General features: G+C 36.3%; 1 protein-coding gene across 1 annotated transcript; it reads left to right on the top strand.

Annotated features, from left to right (window-relative positions):
• On the top strand, positions 1 to 21519 carry LOC134857079 (uncharacterized). The gene is made up of 9 exons (XM_063873427.1): positions 1 to 547; positions 3186 to 3483; positions 3939 to 4152; positions 6395 to 6666; positions 7160 to 7349; positions 10288 to 10357; positions 19607 to 19729; positions 20333 to 20411; positions 21155 to 21519. Exons 1-9 carry the CDS (start codon positions 309 to 311, stop codon positions 21266 to 21268), a joined length of 1599 nt encoding a protein of 532 aa, XP_063729497.1. The 5' UTR covers positions 1 to 308; the 3' UTR covers positions 21269 to 21519.
• Positions 21520 to 21714: the final 195 nt, after the last annotated feature.

The following is a 21714-nucleotide window of genomic DNA, read 5'->3' as shown; positions in this document are numbered from 1 at the left end:
TACCATGTCGAAATATGGTTTCGCCACTGTGAGTTCACACTGAGTTCTTATATTTGCCATATTTTGATAACCGTTTCCTGTCTAGAAATACATGATAAATTCACTGCTGGAACCTTAACCCAGATTTATCTTGAGCCAAGAATCTAAATATTCTAACAACTTCTGAAGTTGAAAAAGGTACATACAAACTCTTAGCTATAACCCAAATGCACACATTGAAAAAATCAAAGCCTAAAAATCTATTTGACTTTAAATAAACATAATTATTTATAAAAACGAATCGGCTGCAATAATTGGAGACTTTAAAAATGACAAAATGTTTTATTTTCTTTGTTTGTTTTATGGTTTTACCAAACATAACAACGCCAAAACAGTCACCTGAAGCTAAAATTAAAGTTAAACTGTCCGATAAATTTATTGACCAAGTTTTTCGCCAATTTTCTGAGTTGCTGAGTGAAAAAATGCACAGCTGGAGATATTCATTGGATTTCGACGACAACTTCATGACTTCTACCAAGGATGGAACAGTCTTGATTGGATCATTCAGGTGAGTGAAACAGGTTGAAAACCCATCCAAAAGTCGATGCTTCCAACTATATGAGTAACTTTTTTTTCATTCAAAAAATCCTTCTCTTATGACCAAAAAGCTATGATATTTTAAGAACAACATATATCGATTGATCAAAACAAGTAAAACATTGATTATAAAGGCGAAAAGAATTTCTTCCAGTGAAAACAAAAAAAAATTCTATACAAAAGTTTTTCTGTGCAGTCTAGTCTGCCAGCCGATTTTCGAGAAAAATCACAGAATTTCTCCCGTTTATTCCGTTTAAAGTCGTCACAGCATGCTGACCATGAATAAGAAGACAAAACTTGGCAAGTTTTCATGCTTAAGAGTATTCTTTTTTCTCCTTTTTTTAATCTGAAAATGGAAGAAACGAACGGTTTAAATTTTTTTTTCTTCAGACCAGTTTCGACGTTTCAGCCAGCTAATTTTTGTATCATCTGAAAAAATATGAAGCCTTGAGCTCAAAATCAAAGATATATTTGACCTGTCATCTTTTCCGCATGAAGCTATGAAAATTTGAAGAAACAATTTTCTACAAATTTGTAAGATACTTCGAGTTGGTTCATTTTTAAACCAAAAACTAATTCAGATATTTTAAAAAGCAGTCAAAACATTCAAAACTTTGCCCTGATACGAGCGAGCAGTCTTTTTGCTCTTGGTTTTCGATATTAAAAAATAGCCATTCCATTCCAATTTGTTCAAGAAGTGACTGAACATTTGTTCTTGGTTTTTTTTTCTACAGATAAGTTTTAATTTTTTAATTAGCCATTTTTGAAAGGATTTTTTTTTCAGTCAAGGCAACAAGACTGCTTATATCAGGGTAAACTTCGACTTAAAATTAATGGAGTAGTGTTCGCCTACAAAATGATGGAGATTTTCCCCACAAGCTATATAAAGTATAAAAATTATTGTTCCGACTTTCGAAGAAAACGGAATATTTATGCTCGGTGTGGTATTTTTATTCAGTAAATTTTTGGCGATCGAAATAATAGTTTTCGACAAAAATTTTCTTATTCCATTGAAGATATCGACTTGACTTCCTGAGTTCAAATGAAAAAAGATATTTTACCTCCAATAATTTTTTAGAAAGTTCTGGGGGTTTGAAAGTTGCCAAATTGGCCATGTTCTGGACTAAATTATGCGCACTTTGAAGAATTTATTCATATAAATGATAGCGTAACGCGAATTATTTATTCGTGGCGAATTACCCCGTACAACAAAATTTTACAAATTGAATTGAGGCTAGCTAATCAGATCGGTCTTATTAATTTCGTACGACAAAACATTTCATACTTTGATATAGTCCAAAATTTATTGGTCTTCACTATTTTCTTCTCCCAAAAACTATTCGATGTGAAGTAAGGGATAGTCAGAAATTTAAGGGCTTTGCCCTGATAAACGAGCAGTCTTGTTTCCTCTATAGCAACATATTAAATAGTTCAAATATGCATCAGTCCAATTTGGAGTTAAAAGGGATTGAACCTTGGCTTACGCGTTAATAGCGCGAACTATATAGCGCGTTAATTATCCCAAACTACCTAATAGATTATCTTTAAACCACCATAGTTTTACGAAAAACTATCACAGGTAAAATATCTTTTTAAAAATGAGTTGAGGACAACAACAATGATACCAAAAATTTCCGTCAAAAATGGCTGATTAAAAAGTCGAAGTTTGTCTGGAGAAAAAAACTACCCGAGCAAAAAAGTCGGAATAATAATGAGCAAATTTCAATTTTAGAAAAAAAATATTTCCTTTCAATTATTTTTTGAAGTTATGAGGAATTGAATTTGGGACTATTTTGACCAACTTTGGAATAATTACGCCCGCCATCAGTTTTCTGGAACTAATCATTAATCTTAATAAGTTGCAAATTCAAACGTTCAAAAATTATGCCATATTGAATTGAAGCAAGCAAATTAGTCCAAATAACGCGTTAGTAATAACAAAAGTATCTCTGTGTTCTTGACTTTGTGCCTAGTGGGCTAACTAAAAAACGAAACTTTCAAAAGAAATTTTTTAAAACTTTATCTTTTTGTCAAAAACTACTTCACGTAGGTTATGGGGCCAGTCGGAAACTTCAAGGTTCGCCCTCGTACAATCTGTGTGATAATACGTAATTATACGCAAAACCAATTGTTTTGCACTTGACATAGCGAGTTAGGCGGAATTTTTTTCATAAGTTTCATCAATTTTTAAACCGAAAAAAAAAAATTCTTAAATTTTAAAAGGCGGTTGGGTTGTTTTTTGATGTGCCCTAATACGAGCAGCCAGAAACAAAAAACTATAATTGAATAATAAACCAATAGCGCTAGCAGCATTACGGGGACCCTATAGAAAAATAAACTTAAAAACAGGAGCCCCTCGCCCCTCAGGAGTTTAACTACCCCGATTCTGACCACCATAAGGGTCCTATTTTACATGAATTTTTGACGAACCGACCCAAAAATTTTCTGAAGGCGTTTTTGCTGTCAATTCATGCTTATTTTGAAAAATGCGCGCCAAAAAAACGCAATTTATGGTCACTACTTCCAAAAAAATCTAAACAATTGATAACTTGATTTGCCTGTTTGACAATACACTTATTCGAAACTTTGCTCCTTACTAACTTTTTCAGGGATCCAATTTTAACAGTGGGCAAAGAACCTTCGAGTAAAAAGATCTCAATCACTGCCACGTTTCCCGCTCTCACTCTTCAGTGGAACTACCAGCTGTATGCTTCTGCCTTCCGGGTCAAAGTGTACTGGGGCAGAGCGAGGTTGAACTTCAGACTGACGAATCTGGCGATAACCTTTAACCTACCCGGGGTCAGTTTAACCCCTGAAGGATCTACGTTGTCATCGGGCAATTTGGAGTATGCTTTGAAGATGGACGGACCTGTTTCGTGGACTAGCAAGGACTGGTATCTGCAAAAAGTTAGAAGTGCTGATTTTTTAAAATTGTGAAAACTTTTACTTGATGTTGCACCAAAATTCAATTGGCGATAAAAAAAATTAGCTTTCCAAAGATAATACAGATTCGGCGATGGTTGACAGTGGGACTACTTTTACTTTTAATTTACTTTTACTTTTACTTTTAATTGTAAATTTTACTTTTAATTGTTTCAATTTTACTGTTAATTGTTTCAATTTAATGGTTTTACTTTTTTAGTTTCTTACAGTAATTTTACTTTTAATTTTACTTTTAACTGTTTCAATTTAATTGTTTCACTTTTTTTAGTTTCTTATAGTAATTTCAAGAAAAAAGCACGTTAAATGTGTTTTTTTAAATATTTTCAGGATATATTTAGGGTATACTATTAGTTTATTTTTGTATGGTGTACACAAAACATATTTTTTGTATAAACATCTAATGTATCTTCTGGTTACAGTGGAACTTTGAGAAAGAATTCGGGCAGGGCGAAGACTACGGTGCTAAACTACTGCAGTCGAAGTACCAGAACCAAGTATTGCGAAACCTCACGAGAACCTTGGCAAACTGCCTCGACGAAGACACAAGTGTAAATATTGATACAATCACGCGTTTTCTCAATGATTCGGTCGGAAAACTACCCAAATTATCTGCCAGTGAACCTCTTCTTAAAGGTATGAACTGTTTCAACACGTTTTTCTGTTTTTTTTTTGCCTTGAAATTTATGCCTGCAGCCGAAAAGGGTCTTTATTTGGTCAAAATAGGGTCTCTGTTGTGGTTTCTATTGTTTTTTTTGAAAACCTTCATCCCTCCCTCGAGAAAATCCTAGATCCGCCCCAAATTGCAAAGAAACCCTCTACGGTTCTTTTTCTGGATAACAAGATAATCATGTCCGGATATTTTTGTATTCAGGCTTTTTTGATTCGCATTTTATTTTTGTTCCAAACACGTCATAATTAGTTAGGGCAAAGGCAGTAGCTGAGTAGGGGAGGGGGGAGGGGGCGGTCCAAAGTGTCCCTCTTTTTGTTATAATTTTACGACATCCATTTTTGGCTCAGGCTAGCCTCAAAAACTTTCGAAACGCGACTTCGGCGCCAAAATAACTAATATTGAGGAGCACACGCCGAAAAAAACGCAATTTTTTGGTCAATCTTTTAAAAAAGTGCTCAAAACGCCATTTTGAGCATGTTTTTTGCTCGGAAAATCAAATTAGTCGACCTATTTCATTTTTTTCCCGAAAAATCGCCCCTCCCCTCTGAAAAAATTCTGCGCACGCCACTGGGTATAGGGTAATTTTTTCAGCTGATTTCAAATACTTCATGGGAAGCTTGCATGTTAAAGTCTAGACTGCGGTTTCTATAGATCTACACAGGCGCACAATTTTATGGCTTCAAAAAACTCATAGTTTCGCCCGATGATATTAAAAACAAGTTATATTTTTGTCAACCTTTTAAGCAGAAAATCTTATTTCTTAAGACTGTGTTCAGAACGCTCTCTGCATTTTGCAAAGAAAAGAGGCATTGCACTTATTTCAATCATGCTGATTTCTCTGGAAAGTAACTTGATAATAAGTTTGAGGCTTCCAACCAAGAATCGTAATTTTGGCTGAACCGAAATGTGCCAAATAAATAAAACTGTGCCGAAAACAGAGGCGCCCCTCTGGAAACACAACACAATTTGGAAATACAACACAAAGGGGGGAGCTTTTCAGTTTTTATGTGAAAAATATAGTTAAATAATGATTCATTTAATTTATCATTTGTATGAAAACGACTGCTTGAATATCAGGTAGGGAAAATTTTGGCAGAGAAAAATTTGATGAAATACAATTTTTTGCATTTGTTGCAATATGAAAACCCTATCTTAAGTGTTAAAATTTGAAAGTATTTTGGACCGTCTACATATTGTAGAGGAAGATAAAAAAGTAGAGTACAGCTTTGATTTATTATCTAGCGGAAAGCTGGTAAATGGCGAAAAATACACTTCCTTTGCCGGAAACGCAATTTTACTGTCGGAATCGGCGCCGAAACTACCCTAGTCGATCAAGGAGGGTTATCTTGCTAGATTTTGCAAGATTCCCTCAAATGAGGGTTATCTTGCAAAATCTTGCAAGATGGAGGTTATCGTGCAAGATCATCAACTATAAAATTTTCGCAAAACCTTATTCTGAGAGCCAGAGAAAGCTATTAAGATCCAATTTGACTACTGCCACAAAGAATTCTGAAATAAAGCTCGGAAAAAGCAGGTTAAACAATTTTTGAAAATGATTATATATTTTGATTTTTCATTTTTCGTGATGTAAATTGTTTCAGATTGCCGTTATAATTTATGCATTTCAAATTAAAATTTTCAACAACATTATTTTTGACTTTATTGGAATTTTTCATCTAGTTTTTGCAATTTCAAAGGTTAAATTTTAATTTTTCTTTTTATATTCCAAATTTTGTTGAATTAGCTTGAAGTAGAGAGTCAATTAGCTTGAAATATTTTGTTTGCTGTGTTCAAGTAAATCCGATGACTAATTACGTTTTAACAAGTTTTGTCCAAAAAATCGCGTTTTTTCGGCGCGCGCTCCCCCTCAAAATTAATATATGTTGGCGCAAAAGGCGCCTTTAGGAAAATTTTAGGGTTGGTCGGCCAAAACTGGATTTCTTAAAAAGTACCAAAGGGGGGATCCTTTGGGTCGGCAGGGGGTCGAATCCCTAAATCCGCCCCCCCCCCCTAAATCCGCCCCTGTCTAGCAAGATATTGCAAGAATCTTGCAAGATCTTTTAAAGAGATGCATCCTCTTTAAAAGAACCTTGCAAGATCTTGCAAGATAACCTCCCTTGACCAACTAGGGTAAGCTGAATTATGCCGAAAAATAAGATTCCTTATTCCAACAGTTGAACGCTCATAAACTGCCTACTTTTTTAGTCAACAACGACAAATTAGCCAAGTTGAATGTAGCGCAACTATACGAATACGTTTCAATTGGCCTTTACAGCAACAACCGCTCTGTTTGGTTTTCCATCAACCTCAAGTCCACAATCGGAACACGAAATCGACGCAGGCACGTAGCCGAATTTAAAAATGGGGAGGAACTAGAGGCGGATTGTGAGGATGAGAAACCGGACCAGGATTTGAGCGTGGCTGTAAAAAGAGTTCCCTACAAGATTGACTTAAGCAGTGAATCAGCTCAGTTAAACGTTTGTATTAATTGTTTCCAAGTTCTTTTCCTTTGAGCTCTATGGCAAAAAAACACAAACTTTTTTCTGTCATTTTTGAGAAAAGTGGTTTTCTTAAAAAATGAACTGCGTTTAAGAACGTATCGTTTTGAATTCCTTGCCTAATTTTCTAAGCCTTAGCCTTCAATTTTTTAAAATTTCGGCATGGAAGGGTGCCAAAAAATCAACCAATTTTAATGGCCAATGTTTCCACAAATAATGCAAAAACTACGAACCTTTCAACATCTGGAGAGGTAGCCGTGCCTTTCTCAAAAGAGCTCAGATATTCAACTTCGTCGGACAAAAAGCCGACAAAATTCCGCAACACTTTTGATAAAAACTTCAACATGACCAGGTAATCTGATTTTGAAAAAATTTTGCGCAGTCAGCGAAAATGGTTCCAAAAACTTTAATAGGGGACATTATGATTTGATGCTATGTATCACTGTTTTACTGATTTTTGCTTGATTTAAAGGCTCTGAAATCTTTGGACTATGATCTTTTCCATGAGAAGGTCATTGGTCCCTGGAAAGATGAAGTCCACACTCTGGTGGATAGAGGAAACGAAGTGAAGCTAACGGGTCATAACGTCTCCTTTCAACAAATTGGCCAGACTACTGGATCTCGACTGGAAAGAAAAGGATCGTGGACTTTCTCCGAAATTGGTAGATGATGAAATCTTTAACCGAATCGCTGAGCGGATCCCGTAATTTATATCAAAATATTCGATTTAACGGCAGAACCTTGAATGTTTTGACCTCCTTGAAACGTTAGGTAGTGTTTGGCAATATACAGGAGAACTTTTTTTAAAAGAAAAAAAAAGATTCAAAAAACTGTTTTTTGAAAATCATTTAACTTTCAATATCAAGAATAAAATTATACATTTTGCCTCTATCAACTCAAATTTTGAATTTAATGGCGTGCCTCAGTTTAATTTGGAACGATTTCAAATTTGTTGGCTGCTCACACCACGCGTTATTAGAAAATTGGTGAAAAATTCGCTCTAACTATCCCATATTGTGTAGTCCCATAATTAAACCCCCATAACTTTATTAACAATGATCAGAGGAAAATATCTATTCAATTTCAGCTTAGGGAATCAATATCTTTCAGGCTGCATAAAAATTTGGTCACAAATATTCGGTTAAAAATTGAAATCTATCTGGAGAAAAAAAAACATCTCACAAAAAAATTGTAATTTTTTTTTCAAAAGAAGATGAAGAAGAAGAAGAAGAAGTTTTTTCACTCAACGTGAACAGAAAAAAATTGATTCCAGAAAGAACAAACATTTTGTTGAGTACAAATTTTAGCAAATTGAAAGTTTTGTTTGAATTGACAAATCGTAAAATGCACTGAGGAAAGTTGATTGTGGATGCGCGTATGGTTGGATAAAAACCCATTTGGAGCGTACCCTGGTGACAAAAAATTTACTCAAAATTTAAGCATCGATTTTAAAACTTTTTACAGGAAAAAACTGAATAAAAACTAAAACAAAAAATTTCATATACATTTTTGATAACTCATCCACTAGAAAAAAAATGACCCCTAAACTTGCGGAAAATTTGGGCGGGATAACGCCCCCTTTTTAGACAATTTTTCAAAATTCTTCAAAAATTACTATACTCTATTGATGCAAAATGAAGCCACCCAACTCTGTATTCCCATTCTCACACTTGAATAGTAAAAATTATGTTGTCTGCAGACATTGCCTGATCTCTGCAAGAATGCAGTTCGAACAACCCCACCCCACACCAGAAATAATCATAAGTATATCAGGTCGCAAATATATTTCTCAAACATATATCAATTGGCAAACATAAATAGCGAGTTCAGTTCAGTGTTTTCGAGTGTTAAGACATCCCTCAAACTCTGAACAATTTTTATTTCAATTCCTCTTTTTTTAATTAGAAATTTTTATTAGATACTTAACTGTTTTGCTAGAAATAATTCAACAGTTTGCATCCTCTGAGCTATATTGATGGATGTTTTAATCTTGTTTGGAAGCAAGAGTTTTTCTAGAAAAAAAAAACAAAAAACAATTAGTTGTTCGACTTTTTGGTTTTAAGATCTGAAACCTTTATATTGAAAAAATTGTTAAAATAGGCAGTCAATTTTAGGTTATTCTAGAACTCTGAACAAAATTTGACAAAATAGTGCGCAAATAGCTCATGAATTGTTTAATATTTTGTGATAATTAAATTTTCACCTGCATTTATCGCTTTTTGTCCCGTAAAATATCATCCTGATTTTTTGCAGAAAAAAATTAGGGTGGAGTTTGGGTTGAGAAACTTGAGAAAATAGGGTATGAAATCAGCACTTCGTTTGGCACAAATTTCATCATCTGGGCAACAACTCCATCTTGTCTTCCTAATTTAATTTTAAACTTTTCAACATGCGTCTACAAAGACATTTTTGAATCAACAAAAACACCGAGATATTTGCAAAAATTTTTTATTGTTCTTGTGTGATGATTATGACACAAATTAAGAATGGAAGCACTAATGTTATTTCGAAAAAATAACGAAATTGAGTAATAAACGTTAATTAATAACTTATTTCTATTCAGTCAGCCACATATATTGTTAATATCCCTAATGAAAACTTCCAAGAAATCTTTCAGGCATGCAACATTAGTGTCATCCGCAAATAAATAAGTCGTAGAGTCTTTCACGCATTTGGGCATACTTTTTACATAATTCAAAAAAAGTGGTGGACCATTTCGAGACTCTTCCGGACTTACTTGTGATACATTGATTCAATGAGAGTACACCAGTTTCGTTAAAAACACCATGTCGCCCATTACATAAATAGCTCTGCAACTAGTTATTGCATTATCGCCTAGTTTCATAATTCAAGTTATAGTAGAAATGATTTTTTTGTAAACGCTTGTTCGATTTCCAAGAACATGCTACTGTTCATTTCGTTTTTTTTCTAAATCGGAGTTTTTTAATTCGACTAATGCATGGATGGTTTTGTATTTTTTTTTGGAATCCAAATTTTATTCATAAAAAATTAAATCTGTTCAAATAAATGTATAGACGGAAACAAATTTTTTTGGGGAAACCTTACCTCGGCTATTTACAATAGAAATTCGCCGATAACTTTTTTCATCTGCTTTACTCTCATCTTTTCAAAACGGTAGGACTTTGGTGTTTTGAAAGAGCTGTGGAAACTTTCTTTTTTGAATGACGCTAGATTTATCACAGACGCTAGATACGGTGGAACTACAGGCGAAACTTTTTTCATGGTAATGTCTTTACAGGCGAAACTTTTTTCAACTATTTAACTTTTTTACTAAACCATCCGGAGGACGGATTTACTTTTTTAGAGCTGACCAATTCCGGTGCAAACAGTTCTAAAATTTTAAAAAAATGTCAGAACAAAAGTCAAAGTCTTTATTCCAAAGTCGGAACAATTAAAAAAACGTTTGATCATAACAGTCTGGGTATTCAAATAATATACAACTCTAACATTCGATATGCTATGGCTTTTCATTGAGTAATGTTTGTGGCTTGTTAGAAACATAGTAAATGCAGATGGCTAAAGGTTCTTAACGTTATTCTAAGTGAAGCCATTTGTGTTAACAGAAAAACGTTGTTTCAGAAGTTGACAGGCACAGCGACTTCTTCGGAAAACTGAAAACTTATTCTATCCCCTTCACCATTTCGGCCACGTAAGTATTCACATTACAACAGCTAAAATACTCCATGATTCAAATTATATTAGAAAATCAAACTCAAAGAGTTTTCGAAACGTTTTTTTTGAACACCAGTAACAATTTCAGTGGCATCGGCATCTTATCTGTAAAAGCGTTGAATTTGTGCTGATACATTTTAATGCCACATCCAATTTTGACTAAATGCTTTCGGCTGACATCATCCGACAGTAAGCAGCTGCTTGCAACATTATGAGGTCATCGGCAACTCGCAGCGAAAGTCAACCCGAAAAAAAACAGACAACTCGCAATATTTAAGGAGAGAGACAATTCACAAAACTCAACAAACTAGCTCGCATCAGGGCGAATCAATTTTTGCTTCAAATACCCTTTAACAGGAGCGAATCTAGGAATTTCTCGAAGGGTGGGGGCGGATTTTCAAAAAAAATTTCGACCAAATTGATTTTTTAAGCGCTCCCAAAGCACTAAAAAGACTTTGTTTTGGCCAAATGTTGTGCGTCGCAGACAAAATTTTGAAAAACAGGCCAAAAAAGATTTTTTTAGGCATTTTTTAAAAACTTTTGACCGAAAAATCGCGTTTTTCGGCCCGCACTCCCCTCTCAAAGTTAGTATAAATTGGCGCCGAAAGCACCTATAGAAACTTTTTAGGGTCCGTCGCCAAAAATGGATATCTCAAAATAGTACTAAGGGGGGAATGTTGCGCCTTAGTTATCCCAAAATGTCCAAAATGACAATTTTCATTGCCCTTACTTTTACGAAAAACGAAATAAGCGAAATAATTTATCAATTTTAAATTGAGCGAAGCACATCGATAACTTTCAGATAGTATAACAAAAACTTTCGTCAAAAATGGCTATTTACATTAATCGCCGAACTTTGTCTGAAAAAGCTACACCGATCAGAAACATTTCGTCACTTTCTTCAAAAGTTGGGGATCAACAAATGAATTTAAACAAGGCAATTCGAACAACTAGCTTCAAGATAGATGAACGGCCGTTATTTTTTAATCGGCGCAGAATCAACAGTTAACAAACAAGACTGCTCGTATATCAAGGAAAAACGCTGAAGGTTCCAATTGCCCTTTAACTGGTCCCGAATAGTTTTTAGTAAGAATATTAGAAAATAGGAATTTTGAGTTGATAATGTCAAATATTAATGTTTGATTTGTCTTAGGAACTAATACGACCGATTGGCTTGCCTCAAATCAATTTGGAACTAATTTGTTGTGACTGTGAAAAGCTTGGAACTGATCCCAACCGGCTAATGATTTTGGTCACAACATTTTCAAGTTACATATCAGCTTAGCTATTGTGTATCGTCTCATTATCCTAAATTCGATTTTTTTTACTGGAAAAAAAAACTTTCAAAAAACAAAATTGCTAAAAAAACTTAAAAACTTAGTTTTTTAAAATTCTTTTTTAGTTTCTTACTTCAATCATTGTGGTCGCATTTGCTAGAATCATAAAACTTTTTGCATAGCAACTGGTTAGCCTGAGTTTTTTACTCAAAACAATTACGTCTTTTTTGCCAAAGACATTACAACAAGAATAAGTGAATGAACAAAAAAAACACATAATTTAATTGTCGAGTCAGGATGACATTATTTAGCTCTTTTACTGCTTTCTATCTTATTGGTATACGTACAACAATATCTTCTTTTGATATTTGTCGAACAACTTTAAAAAACTGCAGCAGTTAAACGACAAAAAAAAACAATTCATCTGAAAGAATGTTGGATATTTTTTTTTTGAAATTTGTTCAATCAGATAGAAGAAAGTCGGAGAAAAAAGTCATACGCTGTTAACAGGGACAATCTAAGTGTAAAATGTGTTATTTAATGTTGACCGTTTAACCTCTGAGCTATACTTAGTGGTGACCTTTACCATACTAATTTAAAACACCTGCCAAAAGCGCAACGGCTTTTGTAAGATTTGGAATTTGTTCACTACCATGTTTTGATATGCAATAAATCATCTGAAACTAATTCAACCTTTTTAACATCTTTTACTTTAGATAGATACCACAGTCTTTTATTTAGTCTTAGATAAAAGCCTACAACTACCTTGTAGGAATCTTAATCAATCACATTTTTAAACTAGTCTTAGTTTAAGTTATCCAATCTTAATCAACAACGAGTTTTATCCTAATTTTTTAACATGGCGCAGTCAAACGAGTCGAATCTACGAGGACTAGAGTTTTTTTGGAATAACTCATCGAATGAAAATCAACACGACTGGGAAAGGTGGTCGGAAAAGTTTCAACTAACAATTATCGCGAAAGATTCCGTAGACATCGAAGACGTAATCAACCCACCGGTAAGAACCGAACTAGTATACCCCATGGCAGAACCACCGGACCCGTCCGATGATCAAGCCCGTCGGGCCGAAAAAAAGAAGAACACCACCGAATAGCTATACAAAACTACAACGAAGAATTGAGAAGGAGAAGGGCAGAAGACAACGCAAAATTCAACGGACTTCAAATCGGAGATATCGACAAGAAACTAAAATCACAGTTGTACCTAGCACTCGGAAAAGAAGGACAGAAATGCTTCTCACATAAAAATCCTGGGAAAAGAATATTGAACATTACTTTTGCTGAATTCTGGGAATTACTCAAAACTACTTTTACGGTCACTACAAACCTAACATACGAAAGATTTAAATTCTTTGGCCGAAGACAGAAAGAACACAAGTCTTTAGAGATATTCCACGAAACACTTTCTGAATTGGCAAAAAATTGTAAACTGGGGAACTCGAGTCAGAATTAGTCAGAGACATTTTCATCACAAATATGAGAAACGTCGAGATTCAGAAGAAACTATGTATAGAATACTTTACCCCGGAAAATGTACTATCTTATGTATTAGTTCACGAGAAAAGCACTAAAATCCATCAACAGTACTTAAAATTCCCAGCCTATAACGCGGTACAGAGACCACAATACATAAAGAATGAACCAACCCTAAACATCGTCGAAAATAACAAGTGCCGCAACTGTGGTCAGCAATTCAAAAAAAGACACTTAACCACATGCCCGGCCACGGACAGACATTGCAATACGCGGGGACGCAAAGGTCATTTTGCTAAACATTGCAGGAGTTCAGCAAGGACGCAAACAAACATTATCGAACAGAATCAATTACCCCAGGAAAACGAAAAATACCCGGGCCAACCCGCAGGAAAATCCCGAATTTGAAGTCAACTTAGACGATTTTTTAGTTCTAGCTGTAGACACGGATAGCCAAATAAATGCAGTAGAAGACAAGATAGAACGTGGAGTGAGAACTGTATTTAACCACGAAGGATTAGAACTAAAAAAGACATTGAAGGTATCTCTGGGAAATTTCAACCCTTACTGTACTGAAATCCAGATTGACTCAGCAAGCCCAGTTTCATTCATGAAAAAAGACCTACTACATGAACTGAAGATACGAGATAGATTTTTAAAGTTAGAACCTGTGGATGAAATAACAAAGAAAGCATACCAGGGCTTCGGGAGTACAATCAACATTATTGGAAGAGTTCGGGTGAGAATCCGATCGAAGGGATGGGAGGCTTGCGATCAAGAACTCTTCATTACCGAAGGAGCAGAAAGAAACCTCATCGGAAACGATATTTTTTTCCGAATCTGGGAATAGTAGTATTCCAGAAACAACCTTCACCCAACGGGTCAAAGTCACGGAAAGTTCAGAAAGGATCACCCATCGGTATAGACGTCAACCAAATAAGATTTGCATCGGACAGCAAACAAGACCAAAACCAAGAGACACCATCTCAAAGTGAGTTTAAAATATACATATCAAAACATTTTTCAGACCTCATAAAAAGAACCGGCAGATCAAAGAACTTCGTAGTCAATACTTATTTTAACGAACCAATAAAGCCGATACAGGTGAAGGGGAAACGCATTCCGATCCATCTTCTCCCTAAAGTCTAATTATGTGTCGACGAACTACTAAGAGACGGGCACGTTGAAAAAATGTCTAGATGCTCTGAAGATTGTTTCATCTCCCCTATCGTAATTACAGCTAAAAGGGACGGATCAATTAAGTTAGCATTAAACACGAAATTATTGAACAAACAGATATTTCGTAATAGATATCAAATGCCGAACCTATTCGAATTATTTGATAACGTAGCAAATACGATTAGCGGTCACGACGAAAGAAACATTTGGTTCTCATCGATTGATCTAAAGTACGCATATAGTCAAACACCGCTTTCAAAAAAGGCAAGTAACCAATGTAATTTCAACATCGTGGGGGGAGAAGTAACGGGTTTCTACCGTTTTAAAACCGGATTTTATGGACTAGGCGATATGCCTAATGAATTTCAACGCATAATGGACCGTTTGACGGAAAAGTTATCAAATAGCCATTGTTACCTCGACGACATCTTAATCGCCACCGTAGGTAGCGAGGATGAACACAAAAAGCTAGTTATTAACGTTTTAAAAAAGCTAGACGACGAGCGATTAGCCATAAAATGGGAAAATTGCACATTCTTGACTCACAACATAGATTGGTTGGGATTTAAAATCGACGCAAAAGGGACGACACCATTAATACACAAATCTGACGCAATCAGAAATCTGAAAGAACCAAATTGTATAAAAGATATTAGATCACTAATGGGATCGATTAACCAATTCAACAAGTTCATACCAAATTTAGCGTCCTTATCAGCACTGTTTAGAGAACTTATACAGAAAAATAAACCATTTAAGTGGTCCACGGTGCACGCTGAAGCGTTTGAAAAAATTAAGAAAGAAATTTGCAACACGGTAACGAACCATCATTTCGATGTAAAACTGAACACCCGAGTGAAATGCGATGCCTCACATTTAGGATTGGGCGCGTCTATCGAACAAGACTATCGGGGGAATTGGAAGACTGTAGCGTTCGCAAGCAGATTTTTGAACATAGCCGAGTTAAAGTACAGCACCAATGAACTCGAATTGCTGGGACTAGTGTGGGCATTAGACCATTTTAAAAACTATTTTTTGGGCAAACAATTCTCAATTTTAACAGACCACAAAGCCTTATTAGGAGCACTGAAAGATGACAAATATACTAAAACGGCTCAATCACGTCTCATCCGTTGGGCGGACAAATTACTACCATTCGACTTTAGTGTCGAAAATTTACCGGGTAAAGATATGGGATTCGTTGATTATATATCCCGACACCCATCGGGTGAACCCGTAACAGTTTCTGTTGATGACGAAAAATTTGTTATCGCATGGGTAAATCAGATTAGTACACTCCTAGGTTTCGATCATCTGATGCCGAGAAATTCGTGGTCGCAAATAAGAAACAAATTCTGCCAACATTTCTTAGCCAATGACGTCACTTACTGCAACACAATTGGCCAGTCGACAGATCATATGATCTGCCAAGAAATAGAACGTGAGAAACGAATAGCTAACGCCGCTGAAACTTTCCAAGCTATAGCTAACTACTCTAACATTTCAGTGTGCCAAAATTCTCACATGCGTACGGAAGATTGTGACTCATCCTGCAAAATCAACGACTTTTTTTAAACAAATTTTAACATCCTGAAAGAAAGATATGGCTGAACAATTAGAACCTAATCAACAGAAAGAACATTCTACAAATGAAAACATGGATACTTTAACACCAAGTACTAGTAACCCGTCGGATAACCCCGTAAAAAGATCACCTATTAAGAAGAAAACAGTTAACATATTCCCTTTCTCTTGGCCAGAAATATTTGATTCAAAATTTATGTCCTTATTATCAAAACAAGATCTAGTACTGAAAAAGATAATTAAAGCAATTGAGGAAGACCGCAAACAAGATATTTTACAATTGGGAAATTACTATAAATCGTACTTAAATAACCTACACGTTAGCGGAGGATGTCTTTATCTGGAAATTCGACTAGTTATCCCAGCATGCCAAAGGTCGACAATGCTCCACCGGTTACATGAGGGTCACCCAGGCCAGTTCGCAATGAAAAGTCTGGCAACTCAATACATCTGGTGACCAAAAATTTATCGCGAAATCCAAGTCCACGGCGAAAACTGTATTGAGTGCGTTAAAGCAGGTAAAAACTTGAAACCTCTTTCAAACCATAATACCCTAGAGAAACTCCCAACGGTCAAAGAACCAAACCAAGAAATGGAATTAGATTTCGCCGGTCCGTTACCTCTAGTATGGGGAATAAAAAAATACATATTGGTATATGTGGATAGATTTTCAAAATTCCCATCTGCTCAAATAACATCCAGCACATCGGCAAAATCCATCATAAACTTCCTTAGTAAATACATAGCTCTACATGGGATATAGCTCTACAAGAGACTGGTTTTATCTCCAAAGAAGTCAGAGAATTTTGCCACGAACATAACATAAAGGTGATATTTAGCCCAGTGGGTGACCATAGAGCCATTGGATTAGTTGAGCGCTTAATCAAAACCATTAAGGAAAGGCTCTTGGTTATGGCACAAGAACGCCCAAAACCATCGCTAGAATATGCACTATTGAAAATAATAAAATGCCTAAGAACGGTAACTCAACAGTCGCTTAACTGTTCTCCCTTTGAAGCACACTTCGGTAGATCCCCAAACACCATCTGGCATGATTTAGTCAAGTCACCCTCTTCAAATAACCTTGATTGGAACAAAACTTTGTTATGCATAGATAAGGGCAGAAAACCAATGAGCCGAGAACGAAGACACGACTGGGACGCCCCTGACGATATAGAAGACGGAGACTTAGACGAGAACTCCTCATCCTCTGATGATATCTCCAATGCAGTGAGATACGTTCCAACCAGTGCTGGCTCCCCACTCTAGGATACGTAAATCTGATTTAGCTATCAAAAGACAATCTACTCAGAAGAAACCCAGCCCGAGAAAAAGAGACCAATTAGTTAAATTCTACGCAACAAAGGGACTGAGGAAGACTGCGAAACCGCAAAGAAATGTCGGGTTTAAAAGTTCAAGAGCGACGCAAAAGAAAAAGAACCTTCAGTCGAAATTTGAAGAGCTTGATATAGCAAGGCGGAACACGGCCATGAATAGCTCCAGAGAGACTCTTCTTAGAGAGGAAGAAGAACAGAGGAAAAGACCAAGATTTCCAATAGGCCCCGAAAGCGACCAAGAATCAAGCCCGTCGGGCAAACCCGACCACCGTAAAATTTGCGAAAACGAACTTGGAGCGGCGAATTACCCAAATGAAGACATTTCAGACGAAAACGCTAGCGATCTAATTTCGTTAAAAGAGCTTAAGACCAAAACGTCACTTGAATCTGCAAAACCAAAGGAAGATTCAATTCTAGACCGAACAGACCCTAAGGCAGAATTCACGGATCAGTCCGAACAGAAAGTAGAGATGGATAAGATTCCGCGGATCGATCTGGATTCAGGCGACAATGATAGGGACCCACAGGTGACCCAGCAGCTGGTTTTCCTTGACACTCATGAGGAGGCCGAGAAAATGAACCAAGAAACGCCGTTTCCTTTGGAGAATCCTGGAGGGGAACCGACCGAGAAGAGTGTCGAGCCTGACCCTATCAATAAAAAACCGAAACTGTCCGGTACAGCCAAGAGGAAAGCGTCATCTCCGGTGAAATCACCGCCCCCGAAGAAACTGCCTGAGATCTATACACGACAGAACACTAGACCCATGCGAAATAGACAGCCCCCAAAGATGCTGGATGAGAGAGTGTTTACCAGCGTAGTAGACTTAACAGACGAAAATTCAGACGACCAAACATCTAGTTCAGCAAATACTCCCCCAGCCTACCCAATGATAGAAGCAATCTCTGTCGAAATGGAGAGCCATCAAGTTGACGTTGTGGACTTGACAACCTTGACACCACCCTCACCATCGCATCCCACAACAGTTTATTTGCTGGAATAAAGCTTCGAGTATCCGAGTGATACAAAGTCTTCTGTAACAGCTAATCAAAATACTCCACGCAAGAAGGTCAAATTCAGTCCTGAGGTCTGCACCACCCAATTCAACCCATCGGGCCTACCCTCCGAAACTTCCGAACCAACATCTTCACCAATTGTACTCGATCCGGACTGGCTGAACACTATCTCTACCATTTCGGCGATAGAACTCTTAGGACGGCCAATGATGCTTGAGGAGCTAAGGAGATGGACGATTAACAGAGCTGCAAATCGGGACGCAAATTAGAAGTACTTAAGACTAGTAACTTTGCTATTAAAACTCTCAGAAACTATCCAACCCTGCGTAACACTATAACGCATTTAGAGCTAAGACAAACTCCTAGTGCTGGTATAATACGCTAAAATTGGATTATTTCTGGTACCACTATAAATTTTAAATTGAGTCATATAACCTTGCTTTCACTTCTGCTAAATCCTTCTCTCACCCATTGGGTGTCACCACTGGATAAATATTCGACCTATCCATTATAGTGCTACCTTTTTGTCCATCGGGCCCTTCTGTGGGGTCTTCCTTGACCAGCCTACCCGCTCATTCACCCCAGCGCCAAAACAATTCTTTTGTGTGGCGAAAGTAATGGGTTATAGATAAATTTTCGCTTTTATGGAAGATGCTATTATGGTTCACGGTGCTTGTTATAGTGCTATCTTCTTGCCCATCGGGCCCTTCTGTGGGGTCTTCCCTGACCAGCCTACTCGCTCATTCACCCCAGCGCCAAAACATTTCTTTTGTGTGGCGAAAGTAATAGATTATAGATAAATTTTCGCGGGGAATGTAAAATGTGTTATTTAATGTTGACCGTTTAACCTCTGAGCTATACTTAGTGGTGACCTTTACCATACTAATTTAAAACACCTGCCAAAAGCGCAACGGCTTTTGGTAGATTTGGAATTTGTTCACTATCATGTTTTGATATGCAACAAATCATCTGAAACTAATTCAACCTTTTTAACATCCTTTACTTTAGATAGATACCACAGTCTTTTATTTAGTCTTAGATAAAAGCCTACAACTACCTTGTAGGAATCTTAATCAATCACATTCTTAAACTAGTCTTAGTTTAAGTTATCCAATCTTAATCAACAACGAGTTTTATCCTAACTTTTTAACACTAAGATTTTCTCGGGGGAAATTTTTTCTACCTTTTTCTTTTTTTTTTAGGTCGACCAAAATAATTTTTGAGATCTGCTGTCCTCCTAAATCAGTACAAAGATCTTATTTTGACCACGCCCCCCTAAATCCACCCCTGGATGTTAGTCAACTCGGGAGAGTACAGCAACTGCCCCGCCTTTTTTTTTTAGCTCTATGACGGTGAACACTCGATCGAGTGGAACTTCTTTCTTCCACAACTACCTGTCAAGCTGCAAAATGAGCAACAATGAAGAAAATCCGTGCACCGAATGCCATGAAAACGAACAAATTAAGTACGTATTACTAGGGTTCATCTGAGCAATCAAACGCATTGCTTAAGTCAATAAAATTCAAGTTTTTAAATTTTAACGTTGTCCCCTCCCCTAAAAAACTATAAGAAATCAGAAAATTAGGAAGAATGTGGCTACAGCAAAAAGAGTATCTTCCATTAAAAGTTTTTTAAAGTTTTATAAAAGGAAGGAACATTAAGAAGACTTATGACGTTTTTAATCAAAAGATTTACATATCGCCAGGGGCTGATCTAGGATTTTCTCGAGGGGGGATGTTCGAAAAACTTTCGAAATTTTATCGACCTTTCTTTTAAGGCCCCAATCAAAGTGATTTTGTGAGCTCCCCAAATCACTATAAAGACCTTATTTTGACAAAATTTTCTGCACAGCAGGCAAATTTTGAAAGCATGCCAAAAAAGAAGTTTTTAGGCACTTTTTGGAAATTTTGACCAAAAACTCGTGCTTTTTTCGGCGCGCCCCACTAAATCCGCTGGCGCATATAGTCAAACTATGAAGCAATAAACATTGTTGTATTGATAACCAGGATAAAGTAAAAACAAACCTAGACAAAATTTGCAATTTTTTAATGCGTGCTTTTGTTTTTAGAAGCTACGTTCAATCGAGAATGAGATCTTTAGGCGACTTGATTTCGAAAGCCAATTCTAACCTTACAATTGAATGGAAGGTAAGCAATTAATTTGTTAAAAAAACAGAGGCCAATTTAGGATGCTTGAGGCTGCGTAGAACTCTTGAAACAATTAGACCCCTTCAACCAAAAGATTTTTGTCCGATTTATTTACAGCTGACAGATCCTATAAAATGACAAATTTTTTTAAATTTAAGTGAGCAAAGCAAACCGATATCGCAAGAATTCCACGATAGCCTAAACGGTAATTTGTCACGTTCTCTTACAAATTGAGTGATTCACTCTGTTTTCGAATATCTCAAAACTAGTTTAAAATGGTAAGACAAGGAAACATTTGTCAATTTTTGGAATAAAAATAGCCTGTATTTCTGGCACTTCCTTCATAGATTTAGTACAAACTGGCGTGGCGGACCACAGATTCCTTAAAAAACATCAGAAAAATACTTTATCTGCGACATGGGTCGAGTTCCTAAATTTTATTACCAAAACTCGCGTAAAACGAAAAAAAAAATGGCAAAAAAACTAAGTTTTTTTGACGTCCTGCAGAATATAATGGTCTGTACACACATTTTGATCCTTCTTAAACTTAGTAGAAAATTTCACCCCTCTAGCTTTTCGCCCGTGATAAATTACCCCCAGGTCCCATAATAAACTTGGGGGGGGGGGGGGGGGGGGGTGAAATTTTTGTGGCAAAATGCGCTACTAAGTTTAAGAAGGGCGAAATGTTTGAGGGGGGCGACACGTGCCACATTCATTCTATAAAAAAAACAATTTTCATTTAGGTCAATCTGCCGAGTCAATTCTCCTATAGCAGTTTGAAATCTGATTGGACAGTTTATGAGTCAGTGATGGACGTGCAGCTCCATAGCAACATCCTCAACAACAACGAACACTGACAAGAGTCACACGGTTTAAACAAAAAACAGATCTATTTTAAAAATTTCGGTTTTCCAAGAAGGGGGGTTGTCCTCGATATTAGACTCACAATTAGTTTCCTGCATGAAACTCGCCAACCAGTTTTTTAATCAAACACAGGGTAATAGTAAGTAGAAGTCAAAAATTGTAAAATGGATCTGAGAAAAAATAGTACGGAAAAACTGACCACTTCATAGATTGCTGACGATAGTAAAGATATAATTTAGATTAACTCCTGAATTTAATTATGTGAAGAAATAATACAGATGTTCAACAATATTGCTGAGCTTAAATTTATTAATCTAATTAAACTATCTAGATGTTTTGATTATAAGTAAAATCTTTTCTGAGCCTACCACTGAAAATGGGAAGGAACTTTGTATTCGTATCCGTTGTGATTTCATCGATACCTTTAAAAACTTTTAAA

This window comes from Symsagittifera roscoffensis, chromosome 1 (genome assembly GCF_963678635.1).
Source record: "Symsagittifera roscoffensis chromosome 1, txSymRosc1.1, whole genome shotgun sequence".
NCBI classification, from domain to species: domain Eukaryota; kingdom Metazoa; phylum Xenacoelomorpha; order Acoela; family Convolutidae; genus Symsagittifera; species Symsagittifera roscoffensis.
Note: the sequence above shows the minus strand (reverse complement) of the source record. Positions and strands in the feature narration are given on the sequence as shown.

Excerpts from the sequence above, each read along its gene's own strand:
- LOC134857079 (XM_063873427.1), top strand. The coding sequence starts at position 309 with ATGACAAAATGTTTTATTTTCTTTGTTTGTTTTATGGTTTTACCAAAC. Across the intron at positions 6,667-7,159 it reads GTGAATCAGCTCAGTTAAAC|GCTCTGAAATCTTTGGACTA; the intron begins GTTTGTATTAAT and ends CTTGATTTAAAG. Across the intron at positions 7,350-10,287 it reads GTGGACTTTCTCCGAAATTG|AAGTTGACAGGCACAGCGAC; the intron begins GTAGATGATGAA and ends ACGTTGTTTCAG.